The sequence below is a fragment of the Lontra canadensis genome, unplaced genomic scaffold (genome assembly GCF_010015895.1).
Source record: "Lontra canadensis isolate GAN:19392208 unplaced genomic scaffold, GSC_riverotter_1.0 scaffold9, whole genome shotgun sequence".
Classification (NCBI taxonomy): domain Eukaryota; kingdom Metazoa; phylum Chordata; class Mammalia; order Carnivora; family Mustelidae; genus Lontra; species Lontra canadensis.
Genome location: NW_022631003.1, coordinates 31,631,171 through 31,657,520, shown reverse-complemented (window position 1 = coordinate 31,657,520; position 26,350 = coordinate 31,631,171). Strand labels below are relative to the sequence as shown.

Here is a 26,350-nt window from a genome sequence, read left to right as displayed (position 1 = left end):
GGCTGGAAAGCATACTTGGAGAAAGCTTACACAGCCCACTGCCTCTGCCAACCCCCAGTCCTCACAGAGGACACAGTGACTCTCGACCAGCCTGGAGCAGGTCTGGGGTAGGGGAAAGTGGCTCATTTTGACCAAAGGTATTTTTTGTTTTATGGCCCAGGATTTCCCAGGTGATTTCGTGATTAACATCTATTCCCAGAATCCAGGGATTTTAAGGTTGGACAGAATCCTCATACTTACTTATTTTTTCTTTTTTAACTTTTCATTTCAAAACACTTTCATATTGACGTAAGAGTGGCAGATAAAATGCAAAATTACTATATACCTCTCACCTGGATTTCACCTTACATAACCACATTACAATGATCTATATCAAAAAAGTAATATGATAGACTGTTTTTATCTTCTCTCTTTAAAAATTGAAGTAAAATTAAATGCAGTGTTATATTAGTTTCAGGTGAACAATATAATAATTCAACAATATTGTACATTGCTCCTTGTCATCAAGATAAGTGTACTTATCTTAATCCCCTTGATCTATTTCATTCACCACCACCCCCACCTCCCCTCCAGCAACCATCAGTTTGTTAATTTAAGAGTCTGTTTCTAGTGGGGAGTACCTGGGGTCTAGCTGAATGAATAAAAACAACTGCTTAGTGTTCCCCTAAGTGTCCAACTCCTGATTTTGGCTCAGGTCATGATTTCAGAGTGGGGAGATCAAGCCCTTCTTTGAGCTCCCTGCTCAGCGCCTAGGCTGCTTGAGATTCTCTCTCTTTCCCTCTGCCCCCCGCCATTCTCCACTTGTGTTCTCTCTCTAAAATAAATAAATAAATCTAAAAAAAAGGAGTCTTTTTGTCTCTTTTTTCTTTGTGTGTTCACTTATTTTGTTTCTTAAATTCCACATATGAGTGAAACCCTACTATATTTGTCTTTCTCTGACTTATTTCACTTATCCATTCATCTGTGGATGGTCACTTGTGTTGCTTCCATATCTTGGCTATTATAAAAAAATGCTGCAATAAATATAGGGATGCATGTATCTCTTCAAATTAGTGCATTCATTTTCTCAGGATAAATACTCAGTAGTTGAATTACTATGTCTTCTTGTAATTAATTTTTTGAGGAATGTCCATACTATTTCTCACAGCAGCTGCATCAATTTGCATTCCCACCAACAGTGCACAAGGCTTCCTTTTTCTCCATATCCTCGCCAACATTTGCTATTTCTTGTTTTGATTTAGCCATTCTGACAGGTGTGAGGTGATATCTTATTGCAGTTTTAATTTGCATTTCCCTGAGGATGAGTGATGTTGAGCATCTTTTCATATGTTTGTTGGCCACCTGGATGTCTTCTTTGGAAAAATTTATATGTACATCCTCTGTCCATTTTTTTAGTGTTATTTATATATTTTGATATATAAATCAATATATTTTGAGATCTTTCTATGTTTTGGATATTAATCCCTTATTGGATATATCATTTGCAAATATCTTCTCCCATTCAGTATGTTGCCTTTTTATTTTGTTGATAGTTTCCTTTTGCTATGAAAAAGCTTTTTATTTTGGAGTAGCCTCAATAGCTTAATTTTGCTTTTGTTTTCCTTGCCTGGGGAGACATATCTGGAAAAATGTTTCTATGGCCCATGTCAAAGGAATTACTGCCAATGTCTTCTTCTAGGAGTGTTATGGTTTCACATCTCACATTTAGATCTTTAATCCATTTTGAATTTATTTTTGCATATGGTGTAAGAAAGTGGTCCAGTTTCATTCTTTTGCATGTAGCTGTCCAGTTTCCCCAGTGCCATTTGTCAAAGAGATTGTCTTTTTGCTACTGCATATTCTTGCCTCCTTTGTCATAGATTAAGTGACCATGTAAGTGTGGGTTTATTTCTTGGCTCTCTATTCTATTCCATTGATCTATGTGTCCTTTCTGTGTGTGCCACTACCATACTGTTTTGATTTTACAGCTTTGTAGTATAACATCTGGGGACACCTCCAGCTTTGGGCTTTTTTTCTCAAAACTGCTTTGTCTCTTTGGGGTCTTTGTGGTCCCATACACATTTTAAGATTATTTGTTCTAGTTCTGTGAAACACAGTGTTGGTATTTTGATAGGGATTGCTTTAAATCTGTAAATTGCTTTGGGTAGTATGGTTATTTTATTTTATTTTTTTAAAGATTTTATTTATTCATTTGACAGACAGAGATCACAAGTAGGCAGAGAGGCAGGCAGAGAGAGAGAGAGGAGGAAGCAGGCTCCCTTCTGAGCAGAAAGCCCGAAGTGGGGCTTGATCCCAAGACCCTGAGATCATGACCTGAGCCGAAGGCAGAGGCTCAACCCACTGAGCCACCCAGGTGCCCCAGTATGGTTATTTTAAACAATGTTGGTTCTTTCAGTTCATGAGCATGGATTTTTTTTTCCATTTGTTTGTGTTATCTTCAATTTCTTTCATCAGTGTTTTATACCTTTCAGAATGCACGTCTTTCACCACCTTGGTTAAGTTTGTTCCTATGTGTTTTATTATAATATATCACTTTTATCTAATCTATGGGCCTTATACAAAGTTCATCAATTGCCCAATTAATATCCTTATCTTGGGGGCGCCTGGGTGGCTCAGTGGGTTAAAGCCTCTGCCTTCAGCTCAGGTCATGATGGCAGGGTCCCTGGATCAAGCCCCGCATCGGGCTCTCTGCTCAGCAGGGAGCCTGCTTCCTCCTCTCTCTCTGCGTACTTGTGATCTCTCTCTCTCTCTCTCTCTCTGTCAAATAAATAAACAAAAATTTAAAAAAAATTTTTAAAAAATCCTTATCTTGTACTAAGGCCACATAGTGTCATCAGTTGTCATGTCTCTTTAGTCTTTTTTAGTTTGAACCATTCCTTTATCTTCATACGCTTCACAATTATTGACCAATTACTTTGAAGAATGTCTTTCATTTTGTGTTTGTCTAAAGTTTCTTCGGTTTATGTATTTTTGGCACAAACTGCCATGCCCTTGTCAGTGCATAGTATTAAGAGACGCTCAGTGTTGCTGTGTCTCATTACTGGTGACATTAACGTTGATCACTTTGAGTGATTTCTCCACATTACTGTTTTTCCTCCTGTAATTAGTAAGTATGTTGGTTGAAATACTTTGAGACTATGTCAATATCCTGTTTCTCGTTATTCTTTTTCCTCTAATATTCACCTATTAATTTTAGCATCCACTGATGATTCTTACTACAGTGCTGCTGGCCAAATGGTGCTATTCTATTTCTATCACTCCCTCTACATTTATTAATTAAAATACTATTGAAGGAGGACGTTTCTCTTCTCACAATCCATATGGACTCCTGGATTCTCATTTTAGTCTACGGGTTATTTTGTATTATTGTCAACATTTTTTTTTCTCTCAAAATGTCTGCAGATGTGGACACTGGAAGGCCTTTCAAGTTGGATCTTGTGTTCTTTGACATGTCTCCATCATTTTTTAGTACTTTTTGGAAGGAATGTTAATGCTCAAGTAATCCACCTTTAAATCAGCTTGAAGTGCTCCTGGCAAGTAAACTCTGTTTGACAAAATCCGGCATTCAAGAACTTGCATATCCAGCACAGGATTTCCCTTCTCCAGACAGTTCTGATGTCCACGTATGCTTCTCAGTTTTGACTTTGTTTTCTCAGTCTTCCCAGATGTTCGTAGTATACAGCTGAAGGTTAGAGACTGATCTAATCCTGACCAAAATTTTAACTGTATTCCTAGAGCTATCATTAAATAACTCACCTGGAACTGCAATTAGATTACAGTTCCTTTGGTAGTCCATATTGCCAAAATGGCTGCTCTTGCCTTCTCGTCTCTCTCTGCACCAGTGCCCCCCAACCAACACAGAGGCCAAAGATTGAGCCTCCACCTTGGTTACTACTGTTAACTTTTATCCAGTCCTTTTTGAAGAGTAGTCTGTATCATCACCTGATGATGACACATCTTGTTTTTCAGTCTTGTTTGGTTAGTCCTCTTGCTCTCTTCTCTCGGAGCCTTACTGCAAATTCTACGACACGTGTGGTTTCAAGTGCTTGCTCAACGACCCGCTGCATCAGCAATACCTCAGAAGCTTGTTAAAAAAATACATATTTATGGACTCCACTCCTGAATTATTGGGCAAATCTTCTAAAGCCTCAGATCTTCATCCATAAAGATGAAGTGCTTACTTTACAGAATTGTCAGGAAAAGTAAGTGAAATTATGCATGGGAAGTGCTTAGCATTCTGTCTGACCCAATCTAAGTGGTAAACAACATCAGTCGCTATTATTATTATCAATATTACTATTGTAACTGTTACTAGGCAAGTATAAAAAATGTATCCGGTGTTTTACTCTCTCCTGAATGAGTAAAAAGTAGATGTCTAGAGGGGTGGCATTGCCCATTACCATTATAGTTCACGTACAATAGGTGGCAGCAGAGGCTATGTACATTGGCTCTTGTGGTCAGGTAAGGGTTATCATGGAATGGAACTCATAAAAAATATGTTCTGTATGAAGATTTGTTCTCTTCTTGTTATCTCTATGCTTCCAACTCAATTATCTATGTAGAAAAGATCTTGTTAGGAAACAAAAGAGTTAACCTTCTACTCTAAGATCTACCATTTTTTTTTTAGCGTCTCTGGGATTCCATCTTTTTATCTGTCAAATGAGGATTTGATATTAGATGATCTCGAAAATTGCTTCCATATCTAAGACTTTATGCTTCTATTAACTGGGACTCTACAATTTACTCTCCACATTCTGTGTGCAGATGATACCAATTTATCATTTCATGTTTGGACTTCTCTCCTTACAAGAGTTACATTCCTCTATGTCAAGAGGGCTATCATCACTAAGACTAAACACAGTGAAAAGAAAGTTGTTTCCACTTCCTGCTGTATTTGCAACTTCCCACAATGGATGGCCAAATACTTGTTCTGTTTTCATTTGCCATTTCACTCATTATACAGCTGCTCCACTGCCGAATATTCTTCTTTCAGCACTGGCATGCTTTCAGAAAGACCCAATTTTTATATATATATATAGATAGATAGATATATATAACCACCCAAATTATAGCTAAAGGTTAGGACTTTGATATATAGTATCTGTAATGGAGCTTTGAAATAGCAAATTTCTCCTGGATTCTCACTTCCCTTCATGCTCCCCTCCAGTCCATCTGAAATAGGCTTAAACACGTGTTGTTCTCGTCATACCATCACTTTACCATCACTTTCACTGGGCTTCCCTCTGTAGTATTAACATTGACCTTGTAATGACAATGACATCAACAGTAACTAAGCTTCACAGAATGCTTACCAGACACTATTCTAAATGCCTTACCTATATAGCATCTCATTAAATTCTTACAACAGTCCTACAGGTGAGATATGAAAGCAATTTGTGGTTCGTGTTTGCTGATGTCTCTCATCTTTTCCTTCAAGTCCTTCTTTCCACATACATTTCGAAGCTACTTTTCCGATTGTATCCCAAGTCTGTAACGTATTTTCCCATATACTTTGCCAGATTTAAACAAAACTCAATTCCCACGGTTCCACCATTAGCATATTTCACTTCTATGTCCTGTTTCACCTGAGATGGGATAATTTCTCTTGTCTTGGCTTTTGTAAAACTTCATTTATTATTAGTTTAATAATATTGATTTCAGTCAATTATCTATGGAGAGACATCCTAGATTGGAAACATGAGTTACCCTTCTAATCTGAGATCTGAAATATTCTCTATGATCATATCTGTCCTATGCTGTACCTTAAAAAAAATGTTTCTCAGAGTCCACATGCACTCATTCTAGAAACCTTAGACAAGACAGAAAGTAAGGAAGAGGGTAAAATATAAACTCCACTGCTTAAGGTAATCACAATAAATATTTTCGCACTCATTTCCCCCATATAATCAAGGTACCATATTTAAAATGCTTTCAGTCATATTAATCAGGTAGAAATAATTCTTTTTCATTGCCTTGCTTGCCAGTATAGCATAGTTCTAATAGCTCTTCTGCATATGAGCTTTTTGAATACTAACATTTCTACTGACTATAGTTTTCTGCCTAATCTTCTTATCATCTTTCTCTACCTTCGGTGAATACAGAAAAAATTAACAAGAATTACATTATTATTATCTTGAGGCTCTATAAATAGATAAGGAAAGTATCATCAAGAGTATTGTTTTTAGAACGTTAACATATTCATCATTTAAAGAAAGACAAGCACTTGCCTTCATCTCCGTCATCCCCAAATGGATAGAAGAGAGCAACAGCTAAATTGATGAACACAGCCAAGTTGAAGGAAATGCTCCCCCAGAGGGATATGTGCCTTGAGAACCAGAACAGTGCAGGGTTATCTAGTAAGCAAAGAGTACGGTGGGACAAAATAGAATAATTAATTTTGGTTTCAACACATGAATCCTACTGAAATAACATATTACCAAATGTGTTTTGGCAAGGTAGTATAAAAGTGTTATTTAAACAAACATTCAAAATGATTTATATAAGAAAGTTTATAATCAACACCACAAGGGAATTTTCTATCTGATTACTTTTATATTGCTCATCCAACCTATACCTAAGCCATGGTAAAAGGGTGAGTAATTTTGTAATTGCTAAACATGGTCAGAAAAAGTGATTCTGTAATAACTCTCTCTAATACAACCCTGGAGCAGATTAGGAGAAAGACGTCAGTGGCTTCCTGGGTCCCCTCTTCATGGAATAGTATGTATCACTTTATAACTGAGTAATATTGATAAATTGGTCCCACCCCCATGCTTTACAGTCAAATAAAAAACCCAAGCCAGATACATATGTGTCTGGTGAAAATCCCTACGACCCGGTCACAGTTACCTGAAATTCTGAAACTTAACAGCATGGCCTAGAACTGCTTACTGGGAACTAGTGATTTATGATATCTAAGTTTTAAATCATAATGCTTCCTAAGCACTTGGGTTTAGAACAGCAGAAAAAACTGTGAAAGACACAATAGGAAGTACTAATAAGTAGGAGAGTCTTTACCAAATATTTTCAGAAAAGAGACTCCATATCTATCTTCAGAAGTGAATTAATAAATTCATCAACTGAACAGAGTTGACCCTAACCCAGTATGTGCGCTTTCTACCTCTTCTAACTGAACAGTTAGGCAATGGACACAAATTTGACTACATGACTTTTCCAGGTTTCATCCATTCTTAACTCTTAATATCTAAACATCAAATCTAAAATATTGAAGTTGCTTGAGGGAGAAAGGCACTACAACTTTCAAGTAGAAAGTATAAACTTTTAAAATTAGGTTCTATGAATTCCAATCTGGGATCTTCTGCTTAATTCTAAACTGTACTTCTCTTCAGTATGTTTTTCCCCTCTCTTAGAATGAAGCACTCCAATACTGGAATAGCCTGTGATCTGCAATGGCATTTAGTTGACTAATGTATGTTACATTGTAAACATCTGCATCTCCATCATTTTTGAATCAGGAGTCTTCTTTTTAAAACACAGAATATTGGGATGTCTGGTTCATTAAGGCAGTTAAGTGGCTGTCTTCAGCTTGGGTCGTGATCCTGGGGTTGTGGGATCAAGCCCCACATCAGGCCCCCTGCTCAGCAGGGAGCGCACTGCTCCCTCTGCCTGCTGCTCTGTCTACTTGTGCTCTCTCTCTAGCTCTCTGTCAAATAAATAAAATCTTTTAAAAAAAAAAAAGGCAGAAAAAAAGGCAAGAAAAATAAATTTTAGAAGAATATTAAGACAAAATTAGAAGATGTTGATGCATATATTTGTAGTATACCCATCTAATGATTTAGTTTCTATCTGTAACCTCCTTGTAAGTTGCTTCCAAATTTTCAATGTAAGATGTACACTGGAAATTATTTTAAGATTTGTTTTCTAGTAAATGATAAGATATTTATCCAAAAAAGAACAGACCACACAAACACTAGTTTCTTATTCAACTTCCTTTTTTCAAGGATAAAATGTGAGCTTTTCAAATGTCCCAAATAAAACTTTTACTTTATATAAGTATTCCGGACACTCAGAATTTTCTTTCAACTCCAAAATGTTCTTTATGACCAAATGCCAAGGGAGAGTAATTTCTTTATTTTTTCAAATATTCTGATAAGAAAGTCTAACAATACATGCCATAATCTTATATCCAAAGACAGTACATCTCAAGCTCCAAATTCATAAACCATGCTCATTAAAGTTCCTAGGAAACTAGAAGCACTGTTGAATAAGGGTATTGAGAACATAGGCCTGCTTGCCTAAGAAACTTCCCCTAAGGATAAAAAAGACCTAATCAAGAGTGTCTCCCTACTATATTTTGTTAAAACTCTTTGTATCTGGGAAAATAAACCAAATCTTAGTGTAAACTTCAAAATTTTTAAGTTTGAAAACTCAGTATTTCCAAAGACTTGACCCTTGAGGTATAAGTAATGGGAACTATATCATACTAATTTTTAACTGTAAAATGATAATATTGCCTTATTGGAATATAAGTGTCACAGAATTTTTAGTCTGATTTGGCAAGGTAAAGATACGTTGAAAGAAAGGATGACTTCCAAGAAAACATTAAATGATCTACTCCATCGTAAGATCATAAGACAACAGAGGATGAGAGCGCTGGTGTTGATGTCTCTCTATCCTGTTCACTGATTGTTAAGGCCAGTCAGAACCTATTCAAGGACTGCAAAGCTCAGCTGTCCAGCAGCTGAAATAGACAGCTGCAACCTTGCATTTCATAATATTTATAAAACTATAGGATAAGCGCTAAAAGATGATCTAATTAGTCTTCTGTTTTTATTAAGCCACAGGTGTCTCAGCCCTCGCCCAGGTATAGACTGAGCTTACGTGCTTAAGCCTATAAGTGACTTCAGTAACATCAGATGATAAGAAATTAAAAACCGATTTGAATGAATGCTGTTATGTGTTCCAAAGTACAAATTTATCTACCATTATGCTCAAAACTAACCATTTTGGTTTACTGTACTTACTCCTGATTTTCTTCTGCCACTTCATTTCATTGTAGAGATCTTCTGTTTGCTGGAAAAAGTCATTCACTTTACTTCCTTGTTCATCTCTTTCAGTTGTATTGAACACACGGCACTTGGATTCTCGTGTAAGGTATTCACATATATTGGGGACAGGAAAAACTATTTGCTCCATCGTCCTATCATGCCGAACAATCTGAAAATATTAATTTGCATTTGTTTTGGTCTTTGGACACTTCAGTCTTGTACTATTTTTTGTTTATAGCATGAGCTTATGAATGTATCTTTTGAATTCAGGTTTGGAAAAATATGCCAGCTTGAAATACCTAAAGTAATCCTTTAATGTACTACTTTTTATTGTTGTCTTTAAAAAAAATTAATTGATGAATGTATCATGAATATCTTATAAATAACAAAACCCCAAATCCTTATTCTTTCTAGACTAACGTTTAAACTTTGGCCCACTTTTTATTTTCATGAATTACATCAGAAAACTAAGAACTAAGTGATTGGCTTCATAACCTTAAACACAGCTCCTGGTATATCTGTCTCTGATTCTTAGCTTGGTCTTCCTAAAAGAGCTGTTGCTGTTGGCGACCAAAGGACATACTCAACATGATGTGCCCTGACTTCTGCAGAGAAAGGTGCTTTTTATCATTAAAATGTTTTCCTACTCATCGTAAAACATATTTTTGTAGGTTTCATAACCATTCAAGTATATCACCAGATGTAAATATTCATTATTTTGAACTTGTCTTATTTGGTATCTGTGACAGTGTAATGTTAGACTAAAACAAAACAGAAAAAAACAGGATGAATATTTTCACAGAAATTTACTATATAACAAGGGTCTGTATAGACTAAATCTCAAGATTCTTATTCATATATTCTGCTCAACCCTCAAGAATGAATCAGGATTGGTGTAAACCAGAAGGGTCATCTTATTCCCCACCACCTTGGGCTGATACAGTGGCGCAAGTAAAAATAACCTGGTGATATGGGGAAAGGGAATCAAGAAAAGGCAGAAAGCCACATCAGGCAAACAAAATAACAACAACAAAAAACTATATACACAACACAAAAACTCTTCTTTTGGCCTGTGTCTTCTTTCTTTCCACGTAGAACAAAAGGTAGTATAAGGGCACAATGCCTAAAATGCTCACAGCCATTTTGCAACCACGAGGTGAGATATCACCAGTATAATAAGGAACACCTAGAGAAAGATGGGAAATACCTGCATATTTAAAGATATCATTGAGTCATTGACTCAACTGTAGAACTACTGGTATCTTTAGACTTTCTTTTATGTGGGATAATAAAATATTTTTATTATTCAAACAATTGACAATTTGGTATTCTGTTATCTGTAATTGAAGCTATCCTAAATAATATGTTAAACATGCAAACTACATACTAGGATATTATCATAAAACACACAAAATAAAATTTAGTCAGGATAAATAAAATTCTTGAACATAGGTTAAAGAAATCAATCATACAAAAGAAAAATTGGATCTATTTGGTATTGTAGGAGGAAGAAAGTTTTGCTTGATCCAACAGTGTCAAACAAACAAACATACAAAAAAAACCTCAGGATGCATTTAAGAAATAATGTTTCTATGCCACAATCAAGTGGGATATATTCCAGGGATGCAAGTATGTTTCAAAATCCCCAAATCAGTCAATGTGATACAATACAGTAACAAAATGAAAGATAAAAATTTTATAATCATCTCAATAGATGCAGAAAAAGCATTTGAGAAAGTTCAACATCCATTTATGATAAAAAAATTCCTAACAAAGGGGGTATAGAGGGAATTTATCTCAATGTAAAAGCTATACATGACAAGGTCACAGCTAATATCATACTCAACAGTTCAAAGCTGAAAGCTCTTCCTCTAAGATCAGTAACAAGACAATGATGTTACCACTTACCACTTTCATTCAACATAGTATTAAAGTCCTAGCCAGAGCAATTAGGCAAGAAAAAGAAATAGAAGGCATCCAAATTGGAAAAAAGAAGTAAAATGGTCACTATACCTAGATGACATGATATTAAGTCTTTTTAATATCCCATCAAAAAACTATTAGAAATAATAAACAAGTCCAGTAAAGTGGCAGGCTACAAAAACCTATACCTAAAAATCTGTTGTAATTCTATATACTAATGATGAACTATCAGAAGGAGAAATAAAGAAAACAATCCCATTTAGAATTACATCAAAAAGAATACAATGCCTAAGAATAAGTTTAACCAAGGCAGAAAAAGATCTATATATTTAAAAACTATAAGACATTAATGAAAGAAATTGAAGAAGCCACAAATAAATGGAAAAATATTTCATGCTCTTGGATTGGAAGAACTAATGTTTTTAAAGTATCCATACTACTGAAAGAAATATGCAGATTCAATGCAACGTTTATCAAAATTCCAAGGCATTTTTCAAAGAGGGCAAAGAGCCTTGAAAAAAAAAAAAAGGACAACCAGTTTTAAAATTTATAAATTTATATTGAACCATTAAAGACCCCAAATAGACAAAACAATTTTGAGAAAGAAAAACAAACTTAGTGGTATCACACTCCCTGAATTCAACCTATATTACAAAGCTATAGTAATTAAACAGTGTGGTATTGGCATAAAAACAGAAACACAGATCAATGGAATAGAATAGAGAGCCCAAAAATAAACCTATGCATATATGGCCAATTGATTGACCACAAAGGAACCAAGAATAAACAATGGGGAAAGGACAGCCTCTTCAATAAATGGTTTTGGAAAAACTGGACAGCTACAGGCCAAAGAGTGAAACTGGACCACTACCTTACAAAAAAAGAAAAATAAATAAATCAAAATGATCAAGACTTAAACATAATACTTGAAACCATAAAAACTCCTAGGAGAGAATAGGCAGTAAGATCCTTGACATTGGTCTTGAAGATGATTATTTAGATCTGACACCAAAAACAAAGACAACAAAAGCAATAATTTTTTTAAAAATGGGAGTATATAAAACTAAAAAGCTTTTGCACAACAAAGGAAACCATCAACAAAATGAAAAGGTAAGCTACTGAATGGGAAAAATATATGCAAATCAAATATCCAATAAGGGGCTAATATTCAAACTATATAAAGAATTCACATAACCCAAAAGGTTAATAACAGAACTACTCTACATTCTAGGAATTGCACTACTAGGTATTTATACAAAGGATGCAAAAATACAAATTTGAAGGGGCACAAGCCCCTCAATGTTTATGGCAGCACTATCAACAATAGTCAAACTATGGAAAGATCCCAAATGTCCATCAACTGATGAATGGATAAAGAAGATGTGGTAAATATATATAATAGAATATTACTGAGTCATCAAAAAGAATGAGATCTTGCCATTTGCAAGGAGATGGATGGAGCAAGAGAGTATTATTCTAAGCAAAATAAGTCAGTCAGAGAAAGACATATTGCATGATTTCACTCATATGTGGAATTTCAGAAACAAAACAGATGAACATAGGAGAAGAAAAAGAAAGAGAAGAAGCAAACCATAAGAGAGTCTTAACTATAGAGAACAAACTAAGGGTTGATGGAAAGAGGTGCATGGGGAATGGGTTAAATGGGTGATGGGCATTAAGGATGGCACTTGTTGTGATGAACACTGGGTGTTAAATCAAAGTGGTGAATCACTAAATTCTACACCTGAAACCAATTTCACCATATATGTTCATTAATTAGTATTTAAATAAAAACTTGAAAAGAAAAAAAAAAGAACTTAATAGCAAAAAACCCCAATCTGATTAAAAAATGGGTGGAAGATATGAATAGGCAGTTTTCCAAAAAAGACACAAAAATGTCCAACAAATACACCAAAAGATGCCCTATATCATTAATCATTAATAAAATTCAAATCAAAACCACACTGAGATATCGTCTCACACATGTTAGAATGACTATTAAAGAGACTAGAAATATTAAATATTAATGAGGATATAGAGAAAAGGGAACTCTTGTTCACCATTGGTGAGAATGTAAATTGGGGTGGCTACTGTGGAGAACAACACAGATATTCCTTAAAAATTAAAACAAGAACTACTAAATAATCCAGCAATTCTACTTTTGCATATTTGTCCAAAAAACCCCAAAACACTAATTTGAAAAGATATCAGCACCTTTGTGTTCACTGCAGTATTATTTACAATAGCCACGATATGGAAACAACCTAAATGCCTGTCAATGGATGAATGGGTAAAGAAATTGTGGTACACATTTGCAGTGGAATATTATTTGGCCATAAAGAAGAATGATACCTTGCCATTTGTGACAATACAGGGATGGATCTCAAGGGCATTATGTTAAGTGAAATAAGTCAGATAGAGAAAGACAAATACCACATGATCTCTCTCATATGTGGAATCTGAATATATACCTATGTATATACATATACAATGACACACACACATAGACACACACGAGCTCATAGATACAGAGAATAGATTGGTGGTTGCCAGAGTCAGTGGATGGGGTGTAGGAAAAAAGGATGCATTGCTTTTGCTTTAAAAAAAAAAAAAAGAAAGAAAGAATAAAAATAAAAATAAATTTAAAAAAAGAAACAGAAGGGTGCCTGGGTGGCTTAGCTGGTTAAGCACCCGACTCATGATTTCAGCTTGGATCATAATCTCATGGATTGTAGGATCAATCTCCACATTGGGCTCCACACTCAGTGGGTAGTCTGCTTGAGGGTCTCTCCCTCTGCCTCACCCCCCATTCATGCATGTTTGCGTGTGCATGCTCTCTCTCTCAAATAAATAATTCTGAAAAAAAGAAATAGAATTTTCATTATTATAGATCCAACAATTCAGTCCTCTTATGAAATGTTACGTTTCATTCTGGTCATCACATTCTACAAGGGGCACTGACAAACAGGAGGAATTATGGCAGACAGTGGGAGTGTATTAACTGTAAAAAGCCAAATGGATAATTGTTTCAATACATGTATTCAACAAAAGCTTATTCACTCCTTAGGTGAGGAACTCTGGGGAATTCAAAATGTAAACACAACATGAGTCCCAATCTCTAAGAGCCTTGAGTTCAGTAATCATCATGGTTCGCCGAATGTTATAGCCAAGCCATCATGCTAACAGAGGAGCAAATGTTCTGAAGAGTGGGGAGACATTAAAGTGGCTAGTGTGAGCTCTTTATAAAAAGTAACTTTCTAATTATTTAAGTTATTCAAAATTGGACCTGTTCCCTTCTGAAGTCATGAGATCTCTGTCACAGGAACAATTTAAAGTAAAGATGATTATAGAGTAATTTCTCCTTGAATGGGCAAGTAAACCAGATAATCCACAAAGTCCTCATGTTTCTCAGCGTCTTTGAGTCTATAACTTTAGAAAAATTATGATTTTCAACAATAACCATTATCATGGGATGCTCCAGGCACAGTGTTAGTAAGGGACAAGTGATACATAAGATACATTTTCCAAAATGATATATTAAACTAACAGCACAACCGAAGTGCTGTGGAAGGACAATGGGATAAACTTACTGAATACCTGATGGGTGAGAGGCCTATCTGAGTAGGGCATATGAGCTGGTCTTCCAATGAGCATGAGGTCTGGTCAACGTGTAGAATTTAGATCATCAGCCCAGACTGTTCCTATAAACCCTGGACTTCTGTACCCAACTTCAGGAATGCCTCAGAGTCACCTCAAATTCAATTTATCCAAGAACCAATATATGATCTTCCTCTGTCTTTTAACTGCCCAAGCTAGGATTCCAATGGACAACACCAGTTCTACTTATTTATTCAAACCAGAAACCCAGGGTTATAATTTTCTGTACCATTTTGCTTAGGTTGTCACATTTTATAAGGGACATTATAAATATCCCTCATACACACACACATATATATGTGTGTGTATGCATATTTTTCTTTAATCTAGTCATCTTCAATACCACCATCTTTCATATTGTCTATTAAAATATCTTTCATCTGTGGGTGCCTGGGTGGCTCAGTGGGTTAAAGCCTCTGCCTTTGGCTCAGGTCATGATCCCAAGTTTCTGGGATTGAGTCCCACGTTGGGCTCTCTGCTCAGCAGGGAGCCTGCTTCCCCCCCTCTCTCTGCCTGCCTCTCTGCCTACTTGTGATCTGTCTCTCTGTCAAATAAATAAATAAAATCTTAAAAAAAAAATCTTTCATCTGATCTGCCTGCATCCAATTCCCCATTCTCTTTTCTAATCCATTCTCCAAAAGCAACTAGAATAATCTTTTGAAAAGAGTCCCCCCCTTGTATGTTCTTTTGTTTGTCTGTTTTATTTAAATTCAATTAGCCAACATGGACTATATCAGTAGTTTCTGATAAAGTGTTCAATGACTCATCAGTTTGTATAACACTCAGTGCTCATCACATCACATGCCCTCCTTAATGCCCATCACCCAGTTACCCCATCATCCCCCACCTCCCCTTCTGCAACCCTCAGTTTGTTTCCCAGTATCAAGGGTCTCTCATGGTTTCACACCTTCCCTTTATTTACTTCTATCTGAAGTTCTGTGTCCAATCTTCAATAGAGGAATTTCTACCTAATATTTAATATATTCTTTATAGCAACTGTCTCTGTGAAACCCATCCTGAAATTCTCTAGGCACAGTTAATTGCTATTTTATCTACATTTCCTTGGCCTTTTGTTTATGCACTTACTACATGGAATTGTCTTCTGTATGTGTATGTAACTATAGAGAGTAAATGATCAGCAAACATTTACCAAATTCATGTAATTCCAGTGAAATTCCCCCTCGTTGCTGGGAAACCAGTAAAAGTCCGACATTAGACGACAGTCCCAGCTCTGACACAGGTATTAACTGAATCCTTCCTCTGGCCCACTCAGCCCACCTGCTATTCCTATCCCTTCTAATTACATAGCTTTGGACCATGACTTCTGGGAGCTTCCTTAAAACCTTAGTGGTTTGGTGATAAATCCATATCAACTTCTCCAACTTCCTGAGGTGGCCAGCCTCTCCAGCTCCAAGCACCTGATGCAATAAGCAATGTTTTTGCTGCAGTCCAGCTTATGGGTTCTAGGTCGAGTCTCCCACCAAAGCTGCAGTATCATTAATGTTTATAAACATGAGCAAAAGACCAATTTTGTGACATGTTCATTATTCCAAATGTTTGGCAATAGTAAACAGCAAGGTATAGTGATTATATATCCTGAGAGTTAATAGCAGTGATACCCATCCTCCATTCTGCTGTAAACTAAAAAATGTCCATCAAAATGAGTAAATGTATGAATGTAAATTACGAGTGACAAGCGTCAACTACTCTGCTCACTTCTGCCTGATTAGCTCTGCCAACTAGTGTCAAAATGATACCAGAGCTTGTAAACGACAGCCAGATGGGTCTCACAACACATAATGATAAGTCCATGTTGACCTATCCATCCTGAACTGCCAACAGCTATTAAATAATATTTCATGGGGGTGGGGTGGGGAGGTCAGTTGTTGCGTACTGAAAACGGGAGTTGCTAAAGCACTCCAGGTTTATGTTTCTGCCATGAACACTTCATAGTGCCTTCCACACTTTTGAACCCTGTTTTACACAGAGATCTCTCTTGTAACGAGCCTTTTAAAGTTTTTACAGAGAATGCTTTTCTTGCATGATAGCTTCTATTATAATAATTTTTTCATCAAAACATCATTGCTCTGTAATGACTGCTTCCATGACCAACACAAAACACAAGTAACGTTAATTACAAAAGAAAATCTACACAGAGTTCTTCTGGCCAAAAAATAAAGATGACTTTGAAGGCAATACACCTCAATTTCTTACAGATCACTCCTTGCATCTTAACATATGATGTATACTTTTACGGTTTCTGTTTTTCAATTCTGCTTCACTGTTCTAGGAAACAATTATGAAAATGGTCTGAAAGAGAAAGGGAACATGTATTTTCACAGTTGATCCCTTTCGAGAAATAAGCGATGGTTACCTCAATCTGTGCAGTGTGGTTGGCGTAATATTTTAAAGCCTCATCCCCGTCATCTGGATCTGATCCTGGTTTGAGCATTTGCTGTAAGAGTTTGTTGTGACGAGCCAACTATAGGGAAAGAGAAGGAAAAGGGTTTAGGTCTCTTTTTCTCCCTTTCCTGAGGTCAAACTTTGAAATTACTTTGTCTACTTGTACCCATAGCATCACAGTGGTGGGGTTAATGCTGATTAATCATGCTTCAGGAAAGCATGTCCATTTGAAAGGAATGAATAATGAAATCATGGGGATCAGTTATTATTACTACATCAATCTGTATGTTCCTAGCATGAGAAGACCGTGTCTCACCAAGAGTAGGTGCCCAATTAATATTTGTTGATTAAGTTAATATCTTAGATAAAAGTATGATTGCACCGGGAAGAAATAATGCCACAGAGATATACAACCAATGCTCCCTATAATAAATTTAAGCCACATGCACATCAAACATCATCAAGAGTGTGATACTTCAGTAGGGTAGCAGTACCAATCTAAATGACAGCTTCCTAGCTACATAAATAAGTAGGTATTTACATTTCAGAAGAATTTCTCTTATGGCATCTAATCAAAACCCTACATTAGCAGTTTGTACTGAAGTCCTATGCTTCTGAATATTCATATGTCAAAATAGGTGCTTTATCTCAGTTTTATTGTAATTCGAAATGGGCATTTAAAGAACGAAAATTTCACCACAAATGATCTTCAACTGCCGTTAATAAGTAATTTTTCTCTCTCATTTGAATGTTTATGACAGTTGTTAGCTAGTTCTCTCACTTTGTAGATAACTAATACATACTGCCTTCACATGCCACTTTTCTGGCTGTCTTGAGCAATTCCTGAAACACTGCAATGCCTTTAACCTTTCAGATAGTCTATTTATGCCTCAAGTTCCCTGAGGGCTTCCAAAATCAAAGAATCTCCATGTAATTCTTTTATTCCTGGCCCCATTCCTATCTCTTACTCTGTGCCAGTGTCTACCTTAAACACTTAAGAACATGATCTCGTTCGATCCTTCGAGGAAATCCTGAGGTAGGCACTGGCATTACCCTCATTCTACAGCTGAGGAAACTGAAGCACCAATCATTTAAGGGACTTGTCCATGATAATGTACCTAGAAAATGAGAAATACATTACTGAACTCAAGCGGAATGGTTCCAGAGTCAGTATTCTTATCAACATTACAAAGCAATAAATAAATCTTTGTACTATTCTTGAGATGATAATTCAAATTGTGATTATAAAGAATGGAGATGAATGTTAAAGAATAATCCAGAACCTATAAAGCCTAATGAACATTATCCTTCTAAGTGATAACATGGTAAATTAAATATTCATTCCGTTGATGCTGTTCTAGAGCAAATCATTTTTGAAACTATTATTTTAGAATTGGCTTGCGGGGTATTTCTAACTCACTCAAGAACACCATTTACATTTCATTCTCGACTAAATGTGAATTGTAGATTTTTATTACAAACTGTAGTCGTGAAATTTGTTGCGACTTGTAAATACTTCTAAAAATCTAAATGCCTTTCAAAAGATACAATTATTGTAATCATTTTGGCACATTAGCATATGTTTTAAGAAGTCTGTTGAAGGTAAAATTGGCATGATTTGTTTACAGTTTGCATCTGGGGCATGAGAAAAAGAGGAGTTAGGATTGACTGCAAAAGTATTAACCTGAACAAGCAAAGGTTTAGAAATGCCAGTTTTACTAAGGAAAAATGCAGAAGGAGTATATTTTGGGAAAGAAAATCAAGACTTTGGTCTTGGACACGTGAAATTTGATGTATCATGAGAAAGGAGAAGAGAGCAGGCTATTGGATGGATATGATTTTCAGGAGTTCTGAGCAGAGGTCAGGACTGGAGCTATATATTTAGGGGTTGTCAGTATATGCCTGATAGTTAAATCATTAGACTTCATGGGATGATCTAAAAGTGAGCTGAGTCAGAGAAAAGAGATCCAAAGATTACCAGTAAAAGCTAGGACGAGGAGAGGCATCATCCTGAAGAAGATGGAGAAATTTGGGTGAGGGAGGTGAGAACAAAACCAATGACACCTGGTGTCCTGGCAGCCAAAGGAAGACAGAACTTCAGGATGGAGGGAGCGATCATTTGTGTCAAGAGGCACAGGCAGTTGAATCAAATTAGGACCAGGAATTGGCCATTGGGTTGAGCAGCTCACAAGTCACTGGTAACTTGACAGCAACAGTTTCAGGGAGCGGTGGATACCAAGGCCTATCTAGTGAGTTTAAATAAGAATGCGAGAAGAAGTATAAACAATGAATATAGGCAACTCTTGAAAAGGGGGAGCTAAGAAATAGGGTGGGAACTAGAGAAATGGATAAGGTAAAAGGGAGGGTTTTTTAAAGATGGGAATTATAAAATGTTCATTTAGTATATCCTATTTCACAGAAACATACCAGGACTTTTCTTTCCTGCAGTGTTAATGAGATGATTCTATATTTGTCTTGTTTTCTTGCAGATAAGTGGCACTCTAAAAGGCACTTTAAAAAAACAAGATGACTCGGCCTCCTTTCACATGTTCAAACACTTAAAAAATATTTTTATTCATGATTCTATATGTCATCTCCACCTAGCTTGGAAAATTTGAAAGCTATAAGGAAAAATGAAATAGAAATAACTGTACCATTTTTCTACCTGGATATGTTTTACATTCTTTGTAACTGAGAGCCTTTCCTGACTCAGTAAGCAAGTTCACTCTTCCTTGATCTATGTTCAGATAGTGCCCTGCACAAACCTAGATAGCAAAACTCCTCCTACTGTATCTTAGTAGATATTGGCTCTCTTGAGTGGCCTATGACATTTTTAAGGAAGAGGGTCTAGCCTTAACCTCTATATTTTCAGAGCCAAAAACAGAACTTGTTACACCAAATAAACACAATGAGTATTTGCCAAAGAAACAAGTCAGTGAATGACATTCATCATGTCTTTACGTGGGCAAAACTCTTAAATTGCAGTGAGTTATCCCTCTTTTTCCTCCTTGACAAAAGATAGACCAAAGAAACACAATTAGACATCAGATGATGGTATGGTTCTCAGAAATAAAATATTTTAATATTTTTCCTTCTTTCATAGTTATTTTGTATACTTACATCCCTTCTGCTATATCTTAAGCTATTTGGAAAAGGAACTGAGTACTCAGTAAACATGGACCTGAACCCTGTGAAGCAAGGTTAGCATCCCTATTATACAGATGAGGTCCAAAAGAAATAAAGAAGATCTCAAGGATTCTAAAGCATGTGAAAATGACTGATATCAATATAGAGCTCTCGGGTCGAAAGTTATAGTTTACTAGAAGTACAGTACAAATTCTCAGAGACTAGTTAACACCTGCCTAGTAGTTGTTTAAAAAGATTTAGTTCCCTATATATGCAATCCTTTCAAAAATGTTATCTAGAATGGCCAGGCTGCCAATCAAAAGGATCAGTTTTTTCTTAGTGATGGGCTCTTTACTTCAGCCAATTTTCTCTCCTACTCTCTTTATATGACATAAATAAAGAGAAGCGCAGAATCCAAAGAAGCAATAGCATCATTTAATATTGTGTGTTTTGGGAACCAAATGTGAAAAACCTTGGTAAGTTTCTAGACAAGTACAGCACATCTGTGGAAATCCATCACAATGAGAACTCTAATTTAAATCTTACTTAAAAACTTAAAAAGAGTTAATGAAGACACACAAGGACAGTCATCTTATGATATCCAACTTTAGCTCACAGAGACCCTCACAACAGCACTCGAAATTAGTTGATGACACTACACAACATGGTCTGGAAAACCAGCCATCAATCAGTGTTGCTAATAATGAGAATCTGAACATGGGCATCATCGCTGAATACTAAAAAGGAATAATGTCATAGGTAGGGAATCTCTGGGTCCTAGAAATTCTTATAATCCATGACACTCTTTATTTGGCAAAATTGTAGCTATTGTTTTATACATGGTGTGGAGATAATGCCTACATCTGCAGTAACTACTTAGTAGTGACAAAAGAATTGAGCAATAAAAAATACTTAGTAGTTCATTGTTACAAAGAGAAAAACTAGCCTGAGATAATTTATCATCTTCCACAACATTAAAGTTTTTAAAAATGCAATGTAATACATGGGCAGATATACGCATATATATTAGTGAGGAAGGAATCAAAGCATTGGTGGATGGTTAGCCTTATAAAAGAATAAAGACATATTTCCTATAGGGAAAGACTTCCATGAACAGATAGGGATTCTTTCCTTATATGTTAAGAAGAAAAAAGGAAACTCATGCACTTCATTACTAATGACATATTTGTAATTTAAATATATATGCAACTTTAAACAGGAATGAAAATTTGTGCATATACGTAAAATACATATATGCTCATAAGAACAAGCCACATACACAAACACGTAAAACCTCCAGCAGAGTCTTTAAGTAACACTGTGCAGTTTTTAGATCCAAGATTAGGGAATAAGATGACAGATTTAGGTTTTTCATTTTTAGCAGCATCCCTTATTAAAACATTCACATTTATCTTCTTATCATTAGGATTCTGATGTTCATTTCAGTTTGGGTGCAAATAAGGATGGGGTAAAAAAAAATCAAGCAATTGTACTTGAATGATACTCAACAATAATTATTCTTTGGCACTTCTTGTATGTGATTTTTTTTCATGTGAGTTCCACTTTTATTAATTGGTAAAACTGACACAGCAACTGCCTTTCCAAAGATCACAAAGTGAGCTGGAGCCTGAAGTCAGAATAATTGGCTCATACGCTTACGTTAATAATTGTCCGATGCTTTTACACCAAACACTATTCCTATTTGGAGAAGAGAGAAATCAGCAGAAGAGAGTATAAACTAAGGTTTTCCCTTTTCTAAAATGCTTAAAATACACAAACCCTATATTTTCAAAACATCTATTTTTCTCTATTTTGTGATTCTGTTCTGTGCAAAACAAAACAAATTAAAAAAAAAACTACTGTGGGATTACAGAGATAAATAAGGCTTATTCTCCTTCTTCAAGCAATCTACTTTCTGCTTGGTGGAATGAGAACAATTACTGACATGTAATTAATATGAGGAAAAATAAGGACAGAAATTCCAGGGATCCCATCTGGCTGGTAGCACTAGGATAAGGATCATGTAAGAAATGTGTCTGAGAAAGGTTTAAAGAATGGATAAAACGTCCATAAGTGGGGGTGGAGGTAGGGAGGATGGCGTGAGGAAGCCATTCCGAGGGCAGAGAGAGGGACCTGCATGAAGAAAGTCACAGAAGATGGCTAGCAAGACAGAGGCCTAGAATTTGCAACCATACTACATGCCCAAGTAGGAGTCTGAATGGAGAGTAGGGCTGAGGGTTGAACTGTGTCCACCAAAAAGATGTGTTCAAGTCCTAAGCCAAATACTTATAAATGTGATCTTACCTGAATATAGGGTCTTTGCAGATGTATTCAGTTAAGATGAGGTCATGCTGATGCCCCAAGCTTTGTTTTTCTTTTTCAACATTTCCTGAGTGATTCAGGGTCTTTTTGGTTCCACACAAATTTTAGGATTATTTGTTCCAGCACTTTGAGAAATGCCATCGCTATTTTGATCAGGATGGCGTTAAAAGTACAGATTGCTCTGGGCAGCATAGACATGTTAACAATGTTTATTATTCTGATCCATGAGCATGGAATGGTTTTCTATCTTTTTGTGCCTTCTTCCATTTCTTTCATAAGTGTTCTGTAGTTTCTAGACTATAGATCATTTACCTTCTTGGTTAGGTTTATTCCAAGGTATCTTAAGGTTTTTGGTGCTATGGTAAATGGAATCGATTCTCTAATTTCTCTTTCTACAGTTACATTGCTAGGAAAGCAACTGATTTCTGTGCATTGATTTTGTATCCTGCCACACTCACTGAATTATTGTATGAGTTCTAGTAATTTGAAGGTGGAGTCTTTTGGGTTTTCCACATAAAGTATCATGTCATCTGTGAAGAGAGAGTGTTTGACTTCTTCCTGCCAATATTAATACCTTTTATTCTATTTTGTTGTCTGATTGCTGTTGCTAGGACTTCTAGTCCTATGTTGAACAACAGTGGCGAGAGTGGGCATCTTTCTGTTCCTGATCTTAAGGAAAGGCTCTCACAACTGTTAGCAAATAAATGTCTGCTGTTTTAGATTGTTAAAATCATGGTAATTTGTTACAGTAATCCTGGGATGCTGTATTGGTCTGTTTAGGTTGCTAGAAACAAAAATACCATAGCCTGCGTGGCTTATATATCACACTTCATTTATATATATATCACAAATTCATTTCACACACTTCTAGAGGCTGGGAAGTCCAAGATAAAAGCACCAGCAGATTTGGTGTCTGGGGAGAGCTCGCTTCCTCATAGACAGGTATCTTCTCACTAAAACCTCATGGGTTGAAAGGGAAGGGCTCTCTCAGGTCTCTCATATAAGAGCATTAATCGCATTCATGAGGGGTCCACCATCATGACCTAAACACCTCCCAAAGGCACCAATTTCAAACATCATTACATTGGACGTTGGGATTCAACATATGTATTTGGGGTGGGGGACACAAATATTCAGTCTATAGAAGAAGCCAATACCATGCCAAGTGTAAAGGAATTTTTCTATTAATTATGGCATGATAAACTAAGATCTTTTTACCCATTCCTTTCCCTTCTATTAGGGGGAGAAAAAAAATGGAGGGATAAAGAGGATCTATTTGGGAATGATGCCAACTGTCCAGAGCTACTCGGTACTAAACAGTTCCTTATAAAGAAAACAGCCCAAAGAAAAAATAACTGTTCCTCTCGAATATCGATGCTAGAATTATTATTCTTTTAGGAGTAGAGCCAAAGTCATGCTATAAAGAAGAAAAGGCTTTCTCACATGAGACTGAACTGTGTGGTTTCAGCAAGAAGATAGTCACTGTGGGAGGAATATTTGCGCTTAGACACTTGACAATGCTATCAGCTTCTAGCATGCCCAGTAGACAGGAGAACACCCTCTCCACTTCAGGCCATAGAATCTAGGCTGCAGGAAACCCCTGTTAATATCCAACTTACATCTGAAGTTAAATAGTGAAAGATGCAGAAATAGTGGCATTTCCCAAAGAGGAGTGAGAACATTAGAGTTGGAGGGGAGGGGTAAAGTGAGGGGAGGAAATGTGGAAGAGTACTTCAGAAATGGGTTTGATATTACATATACAATATGCATACATTATTGTAGACAAGACTGGGAAGCAGAGGAAAGTAAGGATTCTCCACCAAAGAGTGTCACAAAATGGACTAGCTGGAAAGTCTGTCTTTCTTGAAGTTAATTCTTATTCTTTTTTCTCCTTCCTAGACTTCCTTGTTCCCTAGTCAAACACAGTTGTCTATATTGTCTTGCGGGATCTGGATTGTAACTGGAATGGAAAGAGAAAGACATAATGTTTATTTTTCTGGACTTGCCAAATAGTCTCTTGAGAATTCAAAGAGAACGCCTCAAAGGAAGCATGGCCAAGAGGAAAGTGTGGCAAAGTAGGAAAGAGAAGAGAGTGGTTGTCATTCTGAGGTAGGTGGTTCAGTAAACCAAGGAAAGAAAGGACATAAGTCCTGGAGAGCCTTGTGAGGTGGCTGTGGAGGATGTGTGGACCACCAGACAAAAGGCCTCAGACCCAAAGGAAAATAAACACTTCCTCATCCCTGCCACATACACACAACCATAGAGAAGAAAAGAATTCAACCCGTCCCTCCTTCCATGGGACTGAAGGAAGGAGCCTAGAATGACAGCATTACCCTACACTAGAGCCTCTTCATCAAAGGAGTTTAGAAAAAATATAGGTTTGAGGGGGCGCCTGGGTGGCTCAGTGGATTATATGTCTGCCTTCAGCTCAGGTCAGGAGCTCAGGGTCCTGGGATGGAGCCCCGCCTCTACATCAGGGGAGAGTCGGCTTCTCCCTCTCCCTCTGCTCCGCCCCCCACCCACGCTCTCTCTCGCGTGTGCACTCTCTCTCAAATCAATCTCTCTCTCTCATATAAATATATAGGTTTTACTCATCCAAGATCTAAAATAAATTTTTTACAGTTCCTAAAGATCAAAAAAAATTTTTTTGATTTTAGAGATCAAAAAAATTTATTATTTTCATTGTGGCCAAACTAAGATAAAGATGTGAAAAAAATAAGAAGTTCACCAAAATGAGAAAAAAACAAACAAAAAAACAAAACAAACCCCCTCAATTTTCAGATGATCTAGACTCCTATTCATTAGGGTCTGTCTAAAATTACAGTAAAAACAATAAAAGACCTTTAGTCTTATTATAGTAAGTTTGAAAATATGTTTGCTGGATCAACCTTCAAAGCAAGGCAAAGAAGGAAAGAAAAAACAACATAAATGGCCCATGAGAAACAATGCATTTTGAAATGACTTAAAGTAGTAAGTTATATTTGCACTATGGTTTTGACATAAAGCATTCAAAATGTTGTAATAAAGAACCTAGCTTTCCTAATGATTGCTAAAATTCATTGAACAGAACAGTTCTCAAAATATGGTTCCTGGGCCAAATGCATCAGCATCACCTGGGAACTCATCAGAAAGGCAAGTTTGTGGGCCCTACCTCAGGGCCCTCCAGAATCATAAACTCAGTGGGTGGAGCCCAGCATCCCTGGTAGCAAGCCCTCCAGGTGATTTCAATCCTGCCAACATTTGAGAACCACTGTCCTAATAGATAGAAAATATTACCATCAGGACCAACTTAGATTTCAGATAGGAATCCATTGTTTTTAAAATAAAAAACTAAAGAAGCAACTGTTTTTAAAGGAGTTTTTCCCTTTCCTACAAAAAAAAAGTAAGCATTATGAGATATTCTTCATATCAGTAAATAATTTCTTGAACATTTTTTTTTATTGTAATGGGACCAAACATATAAAAACTATTCCATTTAGTTTTTAAAAATTGGTCATTTATCCACCATATGATTTCACGCATATGTGGAATTTAAGAAAAAAAAAAAACAGATGAACATAGAAAAAAAAAGAAAAAGAAAGAGAGGCAAACCAAGAAACAGACTCTTAATTATATAGAATAAACTGAAGGTTATCAGAGGGGAGGTGGGTGACGGATGGGCTAGATGGGGGATGGGCATTAAGGAGGACACTCGTGATGAGCACTGGGTGCTGTATGTTAGTGATGAATCACTGAATTCTCCTCCTGAAACCAATATTACTCTATATGTTAACTAACTGGGATTTAAGCAAAAACCTGAAATATGAATAAATAAATAAATAAATATTGGTCATTTATAGCTTTAATTGGTTATAGCTTTAATTTTTAAACTCATTTTGCACTTTTAAAAATATTTCTGTACTAAAATCTCA

The 26,350-nt window shown here is 36.3% G+C and overlaps 1 protein-coding gene across 2 annotated transcripts in view; it reads right to left on the bottom strand.

The window, feature by feature from the left end:
• The window catches only part of ITPR2 (inositol 1,4,5-trisphosphate receptor type 2), a 483,190-nt gene that overhangs the window by 85,301 nt on the left and 371,539 nt on the right, over nucleotides 1–26,350 (bottom strand). The window contains exons 46-49 of one of the 2 annotated variants that reach the window (XM_032855216.1): nucleotides 16,963–17,070; nucleotides 8,985–9,177; nucleotides 6,228–6,353; nucleotides 4,926–5,004 (exon numbers count right to left, since the gene is read on the bottom strand). In XM_032855216.1, coding sequence (XP_032711107.1) covers nucleotides 4,949–5,004; nucleotides 6,228–6,353; nucleotides 8,985–9,177; nucleotides 16,963–17,070 — 483 coding nt within the window. In that variant the 3' untranslated portion in view covers nucleotides 4,926–4,948. The remainder of the gene's footprint in view (nucleotides 1–4,925; nucleotides 5,005–6,227; nucleotides 6,354–8,984; nucleotides 9,178–16,962; nucleotides 17,071–26,350) is intronic. The other variant, XM_032855215.1, reaches the window with a different exon arrangement.